This window comes from Thrips palmi, unplaced genomic scaffold (assembly GCF_012932325.1).
Source record: "Thrips palmi isolate BJ-2018 unplaced genomic scaffold, TpBJ-2018v1 HiC_scaffold_15, whole genome shotgun sequence".
Classification (NCBI taxonomy): Eukaryota; Metazoa; Arthropoda; class Insecta; order Thysanoptera; family Thripidae; genus Thrips; species Thrips palmi.
In genome coordinates, this window is record NW_023144624.1 from 6,484,565 (window position 1) to 6,499,648 (window position 15,084).

The following is a 15,084-nucleotide window of genomic DNA, read 5'->3' on the forward strand; positions in this document are numbered from 1 at the left end:
GTCGTTTCTCCTCAGACGCAGAATATGTCGCTGCAGCAGAGTGCCGCCGCCATGGCGTGGAGCCCCATCCCCTCCGCGGCGACACCCGTGTGCCCCGGCACCGCCAGCACCCACGGCGACGGCCGCCGCATGTCGGAGCCCTGCCGGGTGGGCCTGGCCGCCGAGCACCAGCAGCAGCCGCCGCGGCCCCACAGCACCCTGTGCCTGCCCATGCCCCTCGGGCCCGGCCTCGGCCCCGGCACCGCCCTCAAGCAGGAGCTGCACCCCAACCAGGAGGTGGCCCTGGAGGAGGTTGGCGAGGGCGAGATGCTGGAGAGCAAGCTCGTCATCCCCGACGAGATGCTGCAGTACCTCAACCAGGTCAGTACAAAGGCTGACGCCAAAAATGCCGATGCTGCGCGTAGCTCTCGGCCCCGTTACATCAGGCTGTGTGAATCATGTGACTGACGGTGGCTTCGTTTGCAGGTCGCGGACGTCCCGGGCTTCAAGAACGAGGACGCGGCGCAGCAATCGAGCTGCAGCTACAACGCGCATCCCGCCGCCCACCACCACCAGGCGGCACAGCACCCTCAGCGGCCCGCCTACGGCCACCAAGCCCACCAGGGCCACGGCCACCCCATGGCGCACGGCTACGCCAGGAGCATGCCCAGCCCGGGCATGCCCACCGCCACCACGGTGTGCGGCGGCCCGTCGACGCCGTGCCAGGGCCAGTGCCAATGTCCGAGCCACGCACCCGTGCCGCCCGTGCCGCACGCCCTGCCCAGCCCCCACAACCAGCCCAGCCCGCTGCCGCACCCGCAGCCCGTGGCCAGCCCCATGTCGTGCGCGTCCGTGCCCAGCCCCATGTCGCACTGCCACAGCATGCACTGCCAGCCGAGTCCCCAGCCCCAGCCCCAGCCTCAGCCTCAGCCTCAGCCCTGCCAAGGCTACATGCCGCGCAGCCCCGCCCGGCCTGTCCAGCAGGATAACTACCAGCAGTACCACCACCACCATCACCACCACCACCAGCCGCCGCCCGCGCCAGGCCGCGTCAACATGTGCGGCCAGTACGTGTCGGAGCCGCACGGTCCGCATGGTCCTCATGGGCCCCACGGCCCGCACGGCCCGCCGCTCAGCCAGCAGCCCATGACGAGCCCCGCAGCGGGCACGCCGGCGCCGCCCTTCGCCCTGCCGCAGCAAGGCCTGCAGTCCATGACGGCGCGGTCCAGCAGCGCGGCCAGCAACACGTGCTACGCGCCGTGCAACGGCAACACGCAGCCGCACACGCACTCGCCGTGCAGCAGCCAGGTCCTTCCAGTGGCGCCCGCGCCCGCGCCGCAGGGCTACTACTGCAGCACGGCGCCCCCGCAGCAGCCCATGCCGCACATGCAGCAGCAGCAGATGTGCGGCCAGGCCTGCGGCACCAACAGCCAGGCCTACGCCAACCAGGCCTACCACAACCACCACCACAACCACGGCGCGAGCTGCGGCTGCAGTCACCACCAATCGCAGCCTGCGCCGCCCCTGCAGTACCACCAGCCGCCCCAGCCTGTGCATGCGTGCGGCGGCGCGTGCGCGTGCGGCGTCGCGCCCCACACGCCACACGGAGGACCTCATGCAGGCCCTCACGGTGGGCCGCACGGCTCCCCAGCGGCGCCGACGCAGACGGAGATCCAGTGCCAGGACATCAGCCAGTCGACGGCGCGGCAAAAGGCGGCCGGGGCTGCCGCGGGCGCTGCGGCCAGTGCTGCTGCAGTCCCCGCTGCAGGCCCTGCTGCAGGTACGGCGCCGGGTGCGGCCGTCGGTGCCGCGGCCGTTGCAACCGCTGCCAACCCCGGCCAGCTCGCGCAGGCGGCGCAGGGCGCGGTGCCGCGGCCCCTGGGCATGCGGCAGGACACCTACCAGCGCACCCTGGAGTACGTCCAGCAGTGCCAGAACTGGGCGGACCGAGGGACGGGCGCGGCGGGCGCGGCGGGCGCCGCGGTGACGGCGGCCGGGGCGGCGGGCAGCAGTGAGCCCGTCACCAGCAGCACGCACCCCCCCAAGCAGGCCGGACCTGCCGCCCCCGCGGTCGCCCCCGCGCCTCCCGCCCCCGCCCCGCCACAGTCCAACATGGTGATCAACGACATGACCTCCTCGCTCACGTCGCTCCTCGAGGAGAATCGCTACTTCCAGATGATTCAGTAGTGACTCCCACCCTGTACTGAACCCTTGTTGAGATAAGTCTGACAACTAAAAGCATCTCAGTAGTTTGTACTTCTTTGTGTTTGTCAATTGCGTTTTGTGAATAGATTTTATGCAAACTGTAGTGGTGGGGAAAATTGTGTTGGAGAAACACGCATCTCATACTTTTGCAGGTGTGCAGAATTTCCTTTGAGATCTGCATCTGTTGAAAGCCTGCTCGCTGTGATACATGCTCATCATATTCCGTTGTATATACTCTGTAATCATGAGCCTGTCTTGTTATGGAATGAAATTATAGTACAATTACTTTAATAATTTAAGTAATGTGAAAGAGCCAATTTGGCTCTCCTTTTTTAAGTTATGACTGTGACTTGTGTAAGTATTTTATTTGGTGAGTACTGAGCTGTGTTTTTATGTTTTATTTCTTTAATGTAAAAATTTAAGTGATTGGAATGAAACTTGTAAATTTTATTGAACTTCAACTATCTCCGTGAGAATGATTTGACTGCTTTGACAATAATGCCGTTTGAAATTTTGTCCTTTATTTAATGAAACTAGATTGATTAATGTACAGTTATTGTCAGTAAAATTTATATGTATTGTTGTGCTAAGAAAGATAGATATTTTGAAAAAAAAAATTGTGGTTGAACAAAGACACAAGGTTTTTTATTCTGCGTTTCTCCTCCCAATCAAACTGATGCAAATACAAAGATTTTTTTCTAATGCAGAAATTGCTTTTTGCTGGCCTATTATAGTTTGTTTGCTAGTTGGACGAGCTATGGGACCAGAATATAACACAAACATATCCTAAAAATCATCAAAATCAGATTTTTAAAAAAACTTGCAATTCCACCACCTAGAAGAGATCACTCAGGAGCTTATAGGGGCCAGCGCCTCGAGGGTAGGCCACCCATTTGGCACCCACTCGCCTTTCGGCGCCCATAACCAGCTCAGGGCGAGGCCTTATGGGTCGAACCTGTCTGGAAATGTGTGAAAAACGTCACATAGCGCAGAGGAAGTGGTCACGGCGATAAAGGGCCAGGTATTACTCGCCTTCCCTGCGGCGTGCCAAAAGGGTGCTCTACCCTCCCAGCGCTATGTAACACTGAAGACAAATTCAGCTGGGCCTGTCAATGGTGAAACCATGGCTGAGCTTCATGTTAGTGTTCTGTTTTCATCTTGTGGATCGCCCAAATTATTTGGCCTGTTGGTGTGGAGAGGTGGTCACAAAAATACAAGTTGTGTAAAAAATGTTTTTATTCATACATATATACATATATCAGATATATACAGGATATAAAGGAGACATATATATATGTATACTACTCACAGAGAACATTGAACAGTTTGGTCAGACTACTATCCCTTTCATACTGAATCAAACAAATCCAATATAATGCTGCTTACATTGATCTTAATGTGACATGTACTTATATAATAAGTACAATGCCAACTACACCAACTTTCAGTTCGAATAAATACTCATAGCACGACTCGAGACATAACACTAATTTATTAAAGGAATTCACACATAAATTCATACATAAATTGCTTGTACTAACAGATAACATCAGACTTTGGCATCTGAGTTAATAAATAATGCAGCAGAAATTCGGAATGAAAAATGACACAAGACACACATCACAGGGGTTCAGTCAAACGAACTGGGACACGCCACAGTATTGTCAGTCCTGAGGTGTTTTGCATCGCCCAACTGAAACAGTAAGGCATGTGCTCCACAGAACTGGAAGCTCAACACACAAGTACCCGAGAGCAAACCATAATCAATACTGCGAGAAATTGAAAAACAAGCTAGAGATGAAAATGATTCTTAAGGAGATGACTCAAATGGATTGCTCTGGTGCTGGTGTGTTGTAAGCAAAATAATGAGGACAAAACTAAAATTGAGACATTGGGCAAAGTAAAAATTTGAAGTTAAGTTTTTTAAAAAAGTAACAGATAATGATGATCGTTGTGCTCTACTGGAAGCATTGCAGAAGACCTCCTTCATAGAGCATCAGCACCTTGTGCTCTGGCAAACTATTTTACAAATAAATCACAGCAGTTCCAGCACAAAATCAGAACTTGTCACATTCTGGGCTCTTCACTTTGTTACTGTCTTTAACTCATGAACTTCTTTGGGGCAGTCCATGAAAATTAATTAATCTCCTAAGTTAATGTCAACAGTCTTTAGAGTTCATCCTTGAGTTCATCATCGTCTGAGGTGCTTGGTGGAGGGGCTCCGGCGCCACCGGCTCCTTGGTACAGCTTGGCAATGATGGGCTGGACAACCTCTTCAAGCTCCTTCTTCTGTTTCCTGTAGGCTTCAGTTTCAGTGTCCTGGTTCTCATCCAACCACTTGATCTTCTCTTCAATGGCTTCTTCCATCTTGGTCTTGTCAGAGTCGCTCAGCTGCAAAACAAGAAAAAAATTAGCTACAGCTCTCCTCAACTAATACCTTAAACACAAGATCAAAAGCAGCATTTGATCTCATCTCACCTTAGCACCCAACTTGTCCTTGTCAGCAAGCTGGTTCTTCAGGGAGTAGGCATAAGATTCCAGCTCATTCCTGGCCTCAACACGCTCCTTCAACTTCTTGTCCTCATCGGAGAATTTCTCAGCATCCTTGATCATACGGTCAATATCTTCAGGGGTCAGTCTGTTTTGGTCATTGGTAATGACAATCTTCTCACGGTTTCCAGTGCCCTTGTCTTCAGCAGACACCTAATGAAAGAAAAATAACATAATTTAGTTTATGATGGCAGAAGATTTAAAATTAGTACACAGAAAGGATAAGAAAACTCACCTGCAGAATACCGTTGGCGTCAATTTCGAAGGTGACCTCAATCTGAGGAACACCACGAGGTGCAGGAGGAATGCCAGTCAAGTCGAATTTACCCAGCTGGTGGTTGTCCTTTGTCATGGGGCGTTCACCTTCATAAACCTGGATGGTGACGGTGTGCTGGTTATCAGCAGCAGTGGAGAAGATCTGGGATTTCTTGGTGGGGATAACGGTGTTGCGGGGAATCAGTTTGGTCATGACACCTCCAACGGTTTCAATACCCAGAGTAAGAGGGTTAACATCCAAAAGGACAATAGCATCAGTGTCTTGTTCACCAGACAGCACTCCAGCCTGAACAGCGGCACCGTAGGCAACCTGTAAAGCAGAGAAGAAAAACAATTCAAAATTTTTGTCTAAACCGCCATGAAATGTGATACAAGTAACTATAAAATAAAACAGTCCTCAAGGCAGGATAAAATCATACTTACAGCTTCATCAGGGTTGATACCACGGGAAGGCTCCTTGTTGTTGAAGAACTCCTTGACAAGCTGCTGAACCTTGGGAATACGGGTGGAACCTCCGACAAGCACAATTTCATCAACATCCTTCTTGTTCATGTCAGCATCTTCCAAGACTTTCTGCACAGGCTTCATGGTGGAGCGGAAGAGATCCTGTGATACAAAGAATGAAGGGGTTTAATTTCTAACAGTTACCAAAATTACTAAAAAAAAAATTTTTTTAATTAAAAATAGTGTACAGAAATAAATTATGTCAGAAGGCAGCTCACCATGTTCAGCTCCTCAAACTTGGCACGGGTAAGGGTCTCAGAGAAGTCATCACCCTCGAAGAAGCTTTCAATTTCAATGCGGACCTGGTGGCTGGAGGAGAGCGCTCGCTTAGCCTTCTCAACTTCACGACGCAGCTTCTGAACAGCACGGTTGTCCTTGCGGATGTCCTTGCCCTTCTTCTTCTTGTACAGCTTGATGAAATGATCCATAACACGCTGATCGAAGTCCTCACCACCCAAGTGAGTGTCACCATTGGTGGAAACGACCTAAAAGAAAACAGTATTTTTTAATTATCGGTCATTTAAAAGGTTTTAAAAAGGACATGGAATGCGAAACTTTTAACCTTCCAAAAACAAGATAACAATGTTTCTTACCTCAAAGACACCGTTATCAATGGTCAGGAGAGACACATCAAAAGTACCACCACCAAGATCGAAGACAAGGACGTTCTTCTCTCCTTCACGCTTGTCCAAGCCGTAAGCAATAGCAGCAGCTGTGGGTTCGTTGATGATACGCATAACCTGGAGACCTGAGATGGTACCAGCATCCTTAGTAGCTTGACGCTGGGCATCATTGAAGTAGGCAGGCACTGTGACAACAGCGTGAGTGACCTAAACCAAGAAATGCAACAGTTAGATTCCAAATCGAAGTAATTAAAATGCAACTTGACAGATACAGTTTCAAGACCAACCTTCTTTCCGAGGTAAGCCTCAGCGGTTTCCTTCATTTTGCCGAGAACCATGGCAGAGATTTCCTCAGGGGCGAAGGTCTTGTCACCCTGACCAGTCTTGACCACAACATGGGGCTTGCTGTTCTTCTCAATTACTTTGAAGGGGAAGAACTTGATGTCAGCCTGGACAGTGGTGTCTGTCCATTCACGACCAATCAAACGCTTCGCATCAAAGACAGTGTTTTCAGGGTTGGTGGTAAGCTGGTTCTTGGCAGCGTCACCAATCAGACGTTCACCCTCAGCAGTGAAAGCCACATATGAGGGAGTAATACGGTTACCCTGGTCATTGGCAATGATTTCCACACGTCCATTCTTGTAAACTCCAACACTGGAAGAAGGAAACAAGGAGTTAAATCACAGTTATAAACAAAGAACATAAACTGTCTAACATTTGAGTATTAAGTAAAACAAGCAAAAAGAGATAAAATTCAACTTACCAGGAGTATGTGGTTCCCAAATCAATACCAATTACAGTTCCAACCTCCTTTGCCTTGTCCTTCTCGTCTTTGGCAGCCAATGAATTGGCGACCAGAAGGCACACCACTCCCGCTAAGAATAACTTCATGGTGGAACGTTCTCACCTGAAACAAACAAAGAAATTCATTGAAGATGTTTTCCAACACACTTTCTTTCATCTCAACAAGGTAAGTCACCGAAAATGAAAGAGCGAGAGCAGAAAGGAAAGATGCATATATGATGCCACATCACTCATTGACACATAAGGGTGTGAGCAAAGTGGCGAATAGTTTGATAAATTGCTGAAAAGTAGCACTGTTCTTTCGAAATATGGACCACAGAGACCATTCAGAATGGTTTTCGCAAACAAATTCGATGCGAATAGTTAATGACAAACCACTGACGTGTCGTATTTGAGGATGATACAAGCAACCAATGGAGGTTATGGCTAGCTATGTCGGCCGAAAGAGCCCGTTTCTTCTGTTAAGCCCGACACGTATCCACTTGCTCACACTCAGAAAACGAGTGAAAATGTCTGCTACAATGCAATTCCTTGTCAAATTCCACGACTCAGGCACGAACACACTCAAATACGCGTCTCAACTCGACGGATAGAGTAGCCGGCGGGCGGTGTTCCGTTCCGCAGAGTTTCGCTGCTTTCAAAGGCAAAGGCAGCACAACACAGAGAAACGAGGCGATTAAAAAGTGAACGCACCAAATTTAGGGAAGAGTCTTGACGCGTCCGCAGGACAATATAGAACGCACGGCGAAACACAATCCACTGAGCTGTCTAACGGTCTGCACTGAAGTGAAGTAACACGACGTCTGCTTGGTACGTCCCGAATATCAATGCCAGAAAGTTCCCCTCCGCGGATGTGGCCCAACGCCATTGGTCGGCGTGGATGACGTTTCACTACGAGCGTAGCCCTGATTGGCCGCGGGACCAGCAGCTGGCTGGCTCCCATTGGCCCACGTTGGTCTGAGGGGCCTAAAGCTCCTGGCAGTAGCGGCAGGTAACGGAGTATCGGCACGGGGTAAATACTGGGTCTGGCGACGAGGCCGAAAGCCACAAATCTGGGTCTGGTCAAGCGCGAGATCGAGATCGGCCACGAAGTATCTGGAGGCGGAAATCTGGGGCATGTCGTCAGCCACCTCGTTTGTTCGAGACTGCTGATATCGGCATCGGTTCATTCTGACCTCTCTCGAATAATAACCTATAGGTACACATGTTACACGTACACCGACCTCGAAACTACTTATTGCACGTGCAGCAGAAACAGGAGGTTGGGAATGCTGCAGTTTCTGCTTAGGTTACCCAATGTAATCCCTGGCAAGACGGAAATAAGTCACGGTGGAGTGACGGGAGAAAACCGTTCACTTCTTACACCCTGATCTACCAAGCCCCTTCATTTCACTATTTTCTCCAGTTTTTTGTCTCCCTTGCCTCAGAGCCACTCAGGCGTGGCAGTGCAGCTGCCCATGACAGCAGAGCCAGTGCTTACAGATAAATATTTTGTAGCCACTGACTCAAAATTGATCCCGATATTTTGAATAATTAAGATCAAAGAAAAGAAACGTCAACACGTTGGAAGCAATGCTGGTGATTAATAATTTTTAATTTATCGTTGCAGATCTTGCAGAATGGATCACACAGAAGACACTTCCTTCAAAGGGCATTGTGCCCGTGTACTCTCAGAAGAAGACCGGGAGAAGCTGCAGAAACAAGACAACCGACTTGTTTCATCATTTCAAGCTCAGCAACTTGAAAAAAATGCTAAAAAGCACTGGGACCTTTTCTACAAACGAAATGAGACAAGATTTTTTAAAGACCGTCACTGGACTACAAGAGAGTTTATTGAACTAGTTGGTTGTGCTGAGAATAAACGAACTCTTCTTGAAGTCGGCTGCGGCGTTGGGAATCTCATTTACCCTCTTGTGGAGGAAGGCATGAATTTTTTTGTGTATGCATGTGATTTATCTCCAAGAGCTGTGGACTTTGTTAAGTCTAATGTCAATTATGATGAGTCCAGAATGAAAGCCTTTCAATGTGATATTACTACTGAAAATATTTTTGCAGAAATTTCTTACAGTTCAGTTGACATAGTTACATTAATATTTGTGCTTTCTGCCATTCACCCAGATAAATTTACTGTCACTTTAAGTAATATTTTTAAGATATTAAAACCAGGAGGAATTTTATTGCTTCGTGATTATGGTCTGTATGATATGGCTCAACTAAGGTTTAAGCCTGGCAATAAAATATCTGAAAATTTCTATATGAGACAGGATGGAACTAGGTAAGTGAAATCCCGGAACAATTTTCTGATTGTTTTTATGTTTTAAATTTTGTACTTACAAGGATACTTAAATGTTTCAGGTCCTATTTTTTCTCAGAGGAATATCTCAAAGAATTAATGTTGAAAACTGGATTTGAAATTATAGAAAATTCCTATGTCCAAAGAAAAACTATAAACATAAAAGAAGAAGTTGATGCTGACCGAGTTTTCATTCAAGGAAAATACCGCAAACCAGCTGTTTGTTCATAGTTTTGTTCTGTATGGTTAAAGAATCAATTTGTGTAAATGTGATTTTTTTTCTATTAAAAAAAGAAAAAGGTTGCTGTCATCAATCATTACCACAAAATCCATTGTAACACAAACAGCTTCTCTCGACTCAATGCTTGCCTTATAAGACATACCTTCCTTAAAAAATGTAAAGAGAATCTTTGCTCAAAAACAAGCGTTTCTGATCGTCGGCGTATTTTGATAGTTCGAAAGAAAGCGCGCAGCATGCTTATGGCAACCTGCTACTACTTCCGGTCCATCTCCTCTGCGGGGGAATACACAAGAAGGGTTACGTTCAAAATCATCTCATTTAAAGGGTGGAGCTGTAACGCTATGGTAAGTTACGGTGTTCCTCCAGATATGGCTAGGATTTGACGTAAATGCAGGATATTTGAGGTATTTGTAGGGGGATTTTGACTTTTATTGATCAGACGGGGAGTAGTGGGGTGGGTTTGCGTAGTATGTAAACAAACCCAGCTTGCTCAGTGATGATGATGCTGTAACAACTTGGCCTTTTCCTGTCCGAGTTTCTTTGCTGTTATTATATTAATTGTCAACACCATTCACGTAAGTGTAAGCCTTCCCCTTAAGATTTTTGGTTCATTTTTTCTAGGTCTGGTTTCTTTTGGAAAAAATGCTTTATGCAGTGGGTTGAGGTTATGATACTCTCTTCCCGAAACGATATATCTGTTTGCAACGTTACCTAGTCCACAAACGATTACCATTTCTTTTCAAATTGTTTGAGTTCATTAAATTCAGTTCTTTTACTGTTGCTTTTGTCATTTCGTATGTATGGTTGGGTTATTGCTGTTTGTACATGGGTGTAGACAGTTTGATTTTAGGTTGTTTGAGTGTGCAAGAAACTTCTTTGTTGCTTTCAGCTTTTGAATGGGTATGGATGTGGCTTGTTTTAGTTTCCTTAAGCTCATTGGGAATGTTACAGGTAATGGACGATCCTAACAAGACACCCACCCTAATGTGGTCAGCAGGGCCCACAGTAGAACCTCCAAAACCATCAATTATTGCACGACGTATCAGAAATGCTGCTTCAATGCAGGTAAAGATTATCAAATATCATACATTCAGTGGCTGTTGCTTTCAATTCTATTCAAGGACATGGTTTAACATATAGGCTGCCCGAGCACGTGAAACACCTGAGGGTTGCGCAGCCCGTAGAGAGCAAAATGCAGCTCGCATGGAGGTTCTGAGAGCCCGCGAGACTGCAGAACAAGCAGCTGATAGGAGAGCTCGTAATGCTATTGCAATGCAGGTGAGTAGTAAATCCTGTCCTGATTAAAGATCTGTGGCGTTAATTGGCTGAGGTTGTGGATTCCTTCACACCGTGTGACCAGGGAAACCTTACATTCTGTGAAGGCTTGTTACAATCCAGTTTTACCAAATGTATTTCTATTGACATCTGTAAAACAGCATTGACTCATCTCTTTCCACCTGCAGGCGGCAAGGGCCAGGGAGTCACCTGATCAGGCAGTGGCGAGGCGTGCTCAGAATGCTGCACGCATGAACGTGCTAAGAGCAAAGGAGACACCCGAACAGCATGCAGCCCGCAAGGCACTGAATGCCAAGCGCATGCAGGTAAGGAACAACAACCTTCCCACATGAGGGCAAGGGTAGTGTTGCCCATGACAAACATTTCAATATTGTCAACCAATTTTCTTTTCTTTCCACACAGGCTTCACGAGCTAAAGATGCACTTCAAGAGACAGCAAGCACCGTAGGTTTGAGCATGCTCATGCATGACGATGTGATGCGGAATGCTGTCCTAGCTACTCATAGGCGCCCTGTGAAGAAAAGAAAGGATAATGGAGATAGTGTAATAATAATGGATCTTGATAAACAAGAAAGCCAGGAGCATGTAGTTGACCTAACTCGATCCTCAGAGGGAGGAGTGCTGGAAAACCGAGAAGGATCAAGCAAGTTTACTTTTCATGTCAACTAAGTGTAGCAGAAAATTCGGACCTTGCACAGCTTTGTTGGCTGTGTGTTTTGTGCTGCAAGGTGAGAATTATTACCTAAGTTTAAGGAGACTATATTTTTTATCCTACAATTGCATCTTTTATTGTTATTTTTCTGTTTTAGGTAAATGCTTTTCCTTGCTGGAATGCTTTTCCACAGAAGACTGATTCTTGCATCTCACTTGTTTAAGCCTACTGCTAATTGTGGACCAAAACCAGATGAACATTTAAAATGTTATTATTTGACTGAATGTAAGGTGAGTATTCACTCCATTCTCTTCTTCTTGATTACTGAAAAAATAGCCAATCCATCCTTCCATAAACCCTTTTTCCCTCTTTTAGGAAACAAGACTCTAAGTTTCTGCATTGTCCAATTGGTGCCATGGTCTTCATTTATTTATATATTAGTAATTATTCTGTATGTTCCTAACAGAAGATGTATTTTTAGGTAAGATGAAAGGAAAGGAGAGAGGGATTCTCTCTATAGTTCATCACAAAGCTATGCAATCTCTTACCAGTCAGTGAAGTGGGACTGTATAGCTATGGAATGAACCCTGTTTTTTTGTTTTGTTTGGTTACCCTGAACAATAAGCATACATATTCTTTGTTAATGAATCTGTCATTTTCTTGTTACAGGGTGTGAATTTTTTTTTCTTTTTGTTATTTTATAAATTGAGAGAAAATGTGACTTTGCTTTCCTTGGAAGAGGCGGCAGACAACTCTCCATCTTGAGGTAGCAAGCAGACGCACCTCCTTTCGTTTTCTGTGTTTTGTTTCATTTCATGTTTGTTTCTTAGTTCTATGTATTCAAAATCTCTAATAATGGAGAATAAATTTGTGTTTTAATTTAAATTGATATTTCAATAATATTTCATCCTATCCCAAGCCATTGTGACCGAGTTGGACTTTAATTCTTTACGCCCAACACTGCACTATTCCACACATCAGGCAACATGACAATCTGGCACAATGTTTTCTGGAAACTGATCTCCTCACGGACATAAAAGGCGTGATGTGAAAATGTCCCCCCCTGATTGCAAAGCACACACAGACAGACCTGCCGTCTCCACCAGTTTCCACCGCTGTCCTGCCTGGCGTGCCACTGGCTGCGTGCTGTGCTCGTGCTTCTCCGTCGCACCAGTGGCCGGCATGGCCAGCACAGGCCAGCAGCACCCCGCCCAGCCTGCCCGGCAGGCCCTGCCGTGCACACCACGCTCACCCTCGCTCATGAATGAAGTAAGGCACGCGTTAATGATGAGCGGTGTGCGTGAGCGCTTCGGACTTCGCAACGCCTGCCTGCCACCACATGAATACTGCACCCAGCAGACAGGGCGACGGGATCCCCGCTCAGAATCAGCCCGCTGAGTTGGCGATGGATGGATGCCATTCGGAACCCTCAACTACAGATCCCCGACCAGTACGACTGTGTCTGTGCCTCCGGACTCAAATCGTCGCCGCCCTGCTCGTCGTGGGTCTGTTTCGGTTGCGCCCCGGAGTCTGTCGCTGCTGAGTCTGGCTGGTGGTGACTGTCTGGCCCGTCACGTCTCGTCTCTCGTCCGCACTCCAGTCGTGTTTGCTCACTCTCTCGCTGCTGCTCTCAGGCCCAGAAGAAGTTGCGCTGGCGTTGCTGCGGGGATAACCGCCCCCAGTTCCTTTCCCCACTGGCGGGCGGTCTTCCCCGCAGCAGTCGCTCGGCTCGGGCGACACCTCAAGATGGTCGTGGTCGAGGTGGCGCCCCCCGCTAGGCACAGGCTCGCTCTTTCTCCCACAGCGCTGCTCGTCGTGGACGTCCTGCGCCCCGACTGGCTGGTCCTGGCGGGGCTGACAACTCACCCCTTGCAATGGTGGCCCGCCCCGCCCATCCGCGGGCCCTTCCCCTTCCCGTGCTTCCAGTCCGTTCTTGTTGCCGGGCGCAGCCCGTGGGTGCTGTCCGCGCCCTCGCCTGGCGGCCTCCTGCGGTCGACATGTGTCCCACGGCCACCTCCGGGCTGGCGGCGCATCTGCAGGCCTTCTTGTGGTGCCTGTCGGTGGACGGCGACAAGGACGTGCTGCTTCGACGTGTCCTGCGCTACATGAGGGAGGCCCGGGTCACTGGTGCGGCCGTGCTGCTGTTCATGTTCGCCTCGCTCGCCGACGTCGTCCTGGCCGAGAGCTCGGAGGCGGCGCGGCTCCCGTTGCGCGCGTTCCTCGGTGGCTACTCGAGCTTCGTGGCGCACTTGATGCTTGCCCAGAAGACGGGGGCCGCCATAAAGGCGCTTCGCCTCGCCATCTCCGTGGCCGTGGAGGTGGAGAGGGAGGCGACGCTCGACGTCAAGGTAACCAGGGGGTTGGAGCGCGGGAGTTTGTCCAGGGTGCTCCAGGAACGGTACGGCGAAATGCTTGCTGCTTCAGGCTCTTCTTGAAGGGGAAGCCCGAGTGGCTGTACGTCGAACGCGCGTTCTCGTGGCGTACGCCTTGCTGACTCAGGTGAGGGTGCGGGGCGGCCTCAGCCTGCGAAGCCCGGGGTAGGCAGTCCCGCAGAGCGGGGCTGTGTTGCGGGCGGGCCGCAACCATTACCATTAAGGGCTAGACCACACTGATCGCCTGCACTGCAAAACGAGATATGGCCGTCCCTGGCGCGCCACTCTGTGTGCAGGTGTTCGTGGTGCTGACGCTGGCCGCGGACACGGACTCGGCCACGACGCGCCTCCTGTACGAGCACCTGGGCGCTGCGGCTCGCTGGTGCGCCCTGCTGGTCCTGGTGTACGGCATCATGTGCTGCCACAACTGCCTGTACACGCTGCTGCTGATGCAGATGTCCCTGCACCAGGCCTGCACGGCGTTGTACCTCCAGCTCGGCGCGCGGCTCAAGGTACGCGAGTTCATTCCATGCACGGCTTGTGTCGCGCTGTCTCTCTCGCACTCGTGGGGCGCCCGTAAGAGTGCGAGAGAGACAGCGCTAGCGTGCTGGTTGTGCAGGCCCAGCGCGGCGCGGCCCACACGTCGCGCAGTCTGGAGATGCACGGACGCGTGACGGAGTCATGCCGCTTGCTGAGCGACGTGTTCGGCCACAAGCTGCCCCACTTCCACACCGTCGGGCTGCTGCTCCCCATGGTGGGTAAACGGTGCTTCCCCGCGCTCTCTTCCTTGTCTTGGAGTTTTTCTGTTTAGTTTGGTGGGGAGAAAGGGGTCTCCGCGCCCGCCGGCCTGCCCATGGTTCTGACTGGCGCTCGCCGGCGTTGCAGGTGAGCACGGTGGAGGTGATCCTGTCCGTGGGCCGCACCGACATGTTCGCCCTGGCCATGGTGCCCCTGCTCTTCATCTTCTTCGTGCCGCAGTGCGTGGCCGGCCAGCGCCTCGAGGACAGCAGCGAGGCCGTGGGCTGGGGCGCCTACCAGGTACAGCCGTCTCTCTCGCACCTTCAGGGGGTGGGGAGCCGACTGCGACGCCGCGACGCCCTTTGGAAGGAGTCGGCTGACGCGTCTAGGGTTTTGTCCACCCACTGGTCTTCCGGCCCACTGTGCGACGGCGACCTGCCGGACCTGGCTGGGCCTACAGTGTATGTGTGGTGGGCGCAGGGTCCCTGGCTCGCCGAGGACACCACCTCGCGCCGGTTCCGCCTGCAGGCCATCCAGAGGACCGCGCGGCC

The 15,084-nt window shown here is 50.1% G+C and overlaps 4 protein-coding genes across 9 annotated transcripts in view; 3 read left to right on the forward strand and 1 right to left on the reverse strand.

Annotated features, from left to right (window-relative positions):
• The window catches only part of LOC117641132 (transcriptional activator cubitus interruptus), a 56,557-nt gene extending 53,739 nt beyond the window's left edge, over positions 1-2,818 (forward strand). The window contains exons 11-13 of the mRNA XM_034378249.1: positions 16-360; positions 466-977; positions 2,067-2,818. Of these exons, the coding sequence (XP_034234140.1) occupies positions 16-360; positions 466-977; positions 2,067-2,166 (957 nt within the window). The 3' untranslated portion in view covers positions 2,167-2,818. The remainder of the gene's footprint in view (positions 1-15; positions 361-465; positions 978-2,066) is intronic.
• Positions 2,819-3,657: 839 nt separating this feature from the next.
• LOC117641812 (endoplasmic reticulum chaperone BiP) lies at positions 3,658-7,782 on the reverse strand. The gene is made up of 9 exons (XM_034379459.1): positions 7,635-7,782; positions 6,901-7,044; positions 6,425-6,791; positions 6,108-6,344; positions 5,733-5,999; positions 5,434-5,616; positions 4,970-5,320; positions 4,663-4,887; positions 3,658-4,575 (listed from the first exon to the last, which is right to left on the reverse strand). The coding sequence occupies exons 2-9, from the start codon at positions 7,026-7,028 to the stop codon at positions 4,354-4,356; spliced, it is 1,980 nt and encodes a 659-aa protein (XP_034235350.1). The 5' UTR covers positions 7,029-7,044; positions 7,635-7,782; the 3' UTR covers positions 3,658-4,353.
• Positions 7,783-7,794: 12 nt separating this feature from the next.
• LOC117641813 (tRNA N(3)-methylcytidine methyltransferase METTL6) lies at positions 7,795-9,537 on the forward strand. Of its 4 annotated transcripts, none has more exons than XM_034379465.1 (3): positions 7,795-7,932; positions 8,551-9,216; positions 9,297-9,537. In XM_034379465.1, the coding sequence occupies exons 2-3, from the start codon at positions 8,561-8,563 to the stop codon at positions 9,463-9,465; spliced, it is 825 nt and encodes a 274-aa protein (XP_034235356.1). In that variant the 5' UTR covers positions 7,795-7,932; positions 8,551-8,560; the 3' UTR covers positions 9,466-9,537. The 4 variants fall into 4 exon arrangements, with proteins under 4 accessions (XP_034235356.1, XP_034235354.1, XP_034235355.1 ...); XM_034379463.1 differs by having other exon boundaries at positions 7,825-7,953; XM_034379464.1 differs by lacking the exon at positions 7,795-7,932 and adding an exon at positions 7,960-8,202.
• A 156-nt stretch (positions 9,538-9,693) lies between these two features.
• On the forward strand, positions 9,694-11,714 carry LOC117641814 (uncharacterized protein C05D11.13). Of its 3 annotated transcripts, none has more exons than XM_034379466.1 (6): positions 9,694-9,819; positions 10,427-10,540; positions 10,616-10,753; positions 10,939-11,076; positions 11,174-11,499; positions 11,581-11,714. In XM_034379466.1, the coding sequence occupies exons 1-5, from the start codon at positions 9,709-9,711 to the stop codon at positions 11,438-11,440; spliced, it is 768 nt and encodes a 255-aa protein (XP_034235357.1). In that variant the 5' UTR covers positions 9,694-9,708; the 3' UTR covers positions 11,441-11,499; positions 11,581-11,714. The 3 variants fall into 3 exon arrangements, with proteins under 3 accessions (XP_034235357.1, XP_034235359.1, XP_034235358.1); XM_034379468.1 differs by lacking the exon at positions 9,694-9,819 and adding an exon at positions 9,832-9,879 and having other exon boundaries at positions 11,581-11,709; XM_034379467.1 differs by lacking the exon at positions 9,694-9,819 and adding an exon at positions 9,898-10,050 and having other exon boundaries at positions 11,581-11,709.
• Positions 11,715-15,084: the final 3,370 nt, after the last annotated feature.

Bases quoted from the DNA above. Each gene is read 5' to 3' on its own strand.
- LOC117641812 (XM_034379459.1), bottom strand. From the start codon at position 7,028: ATGAAGTTATTCTTAGCGGGAGTGGTGTGCCTTCTGGTCGCCAATTCA. The intron at 6,000-6,107 runs GTAAGAAACATT...GTTTTCTTTTAG, and splicing joins TTGATAACGGTGTCTTTGAG to GTCGTTTCCACCAATGGTGA. The intron at 4,888-4,969 runs GTGAGTTTTCTT...TTCTTTCATTAG, and splicing joins ACGCCAACGGTATTCTGCAG to GTGTCTGCTGAAGACAAGGG.
- LOC117641814 (XM_034379466.1), top strand. From the start codon at position 9,709: ATGCTTATGGCAACCTGCTACTACTTCCGGTCCATCTCCTCTGCGGGG. The intron at 10,541-10,615 runs GTAAAGATTATC...TTTAACATATAG, and splicing joins GAAATGCTGCTTCAATGCAG to GCTGCCCGAGCACGTGAAAC. The intron at 11,077-11,173 runs GTAAGGAACAAC...CTTTCCACACAG, and splicing joins TGAATGCCAAGCGCATGCAG to GCTTCACGAGCTAAAGATGC.
- LOC117641813 (XM_034379465.1), top strand. From the start codon at position 8,561: ATGGATCACACAGAAGACACTTCCTTCAAAGGGCATTGTGCCCGTGTA. The intron at 9,217-9,296 runs GTAAGTGAAATC...TAAATGTTTCAG, and splicing joins ATGAGACAGGATGGAACTAG to GTCCTATTTTTTCTCAGAGG.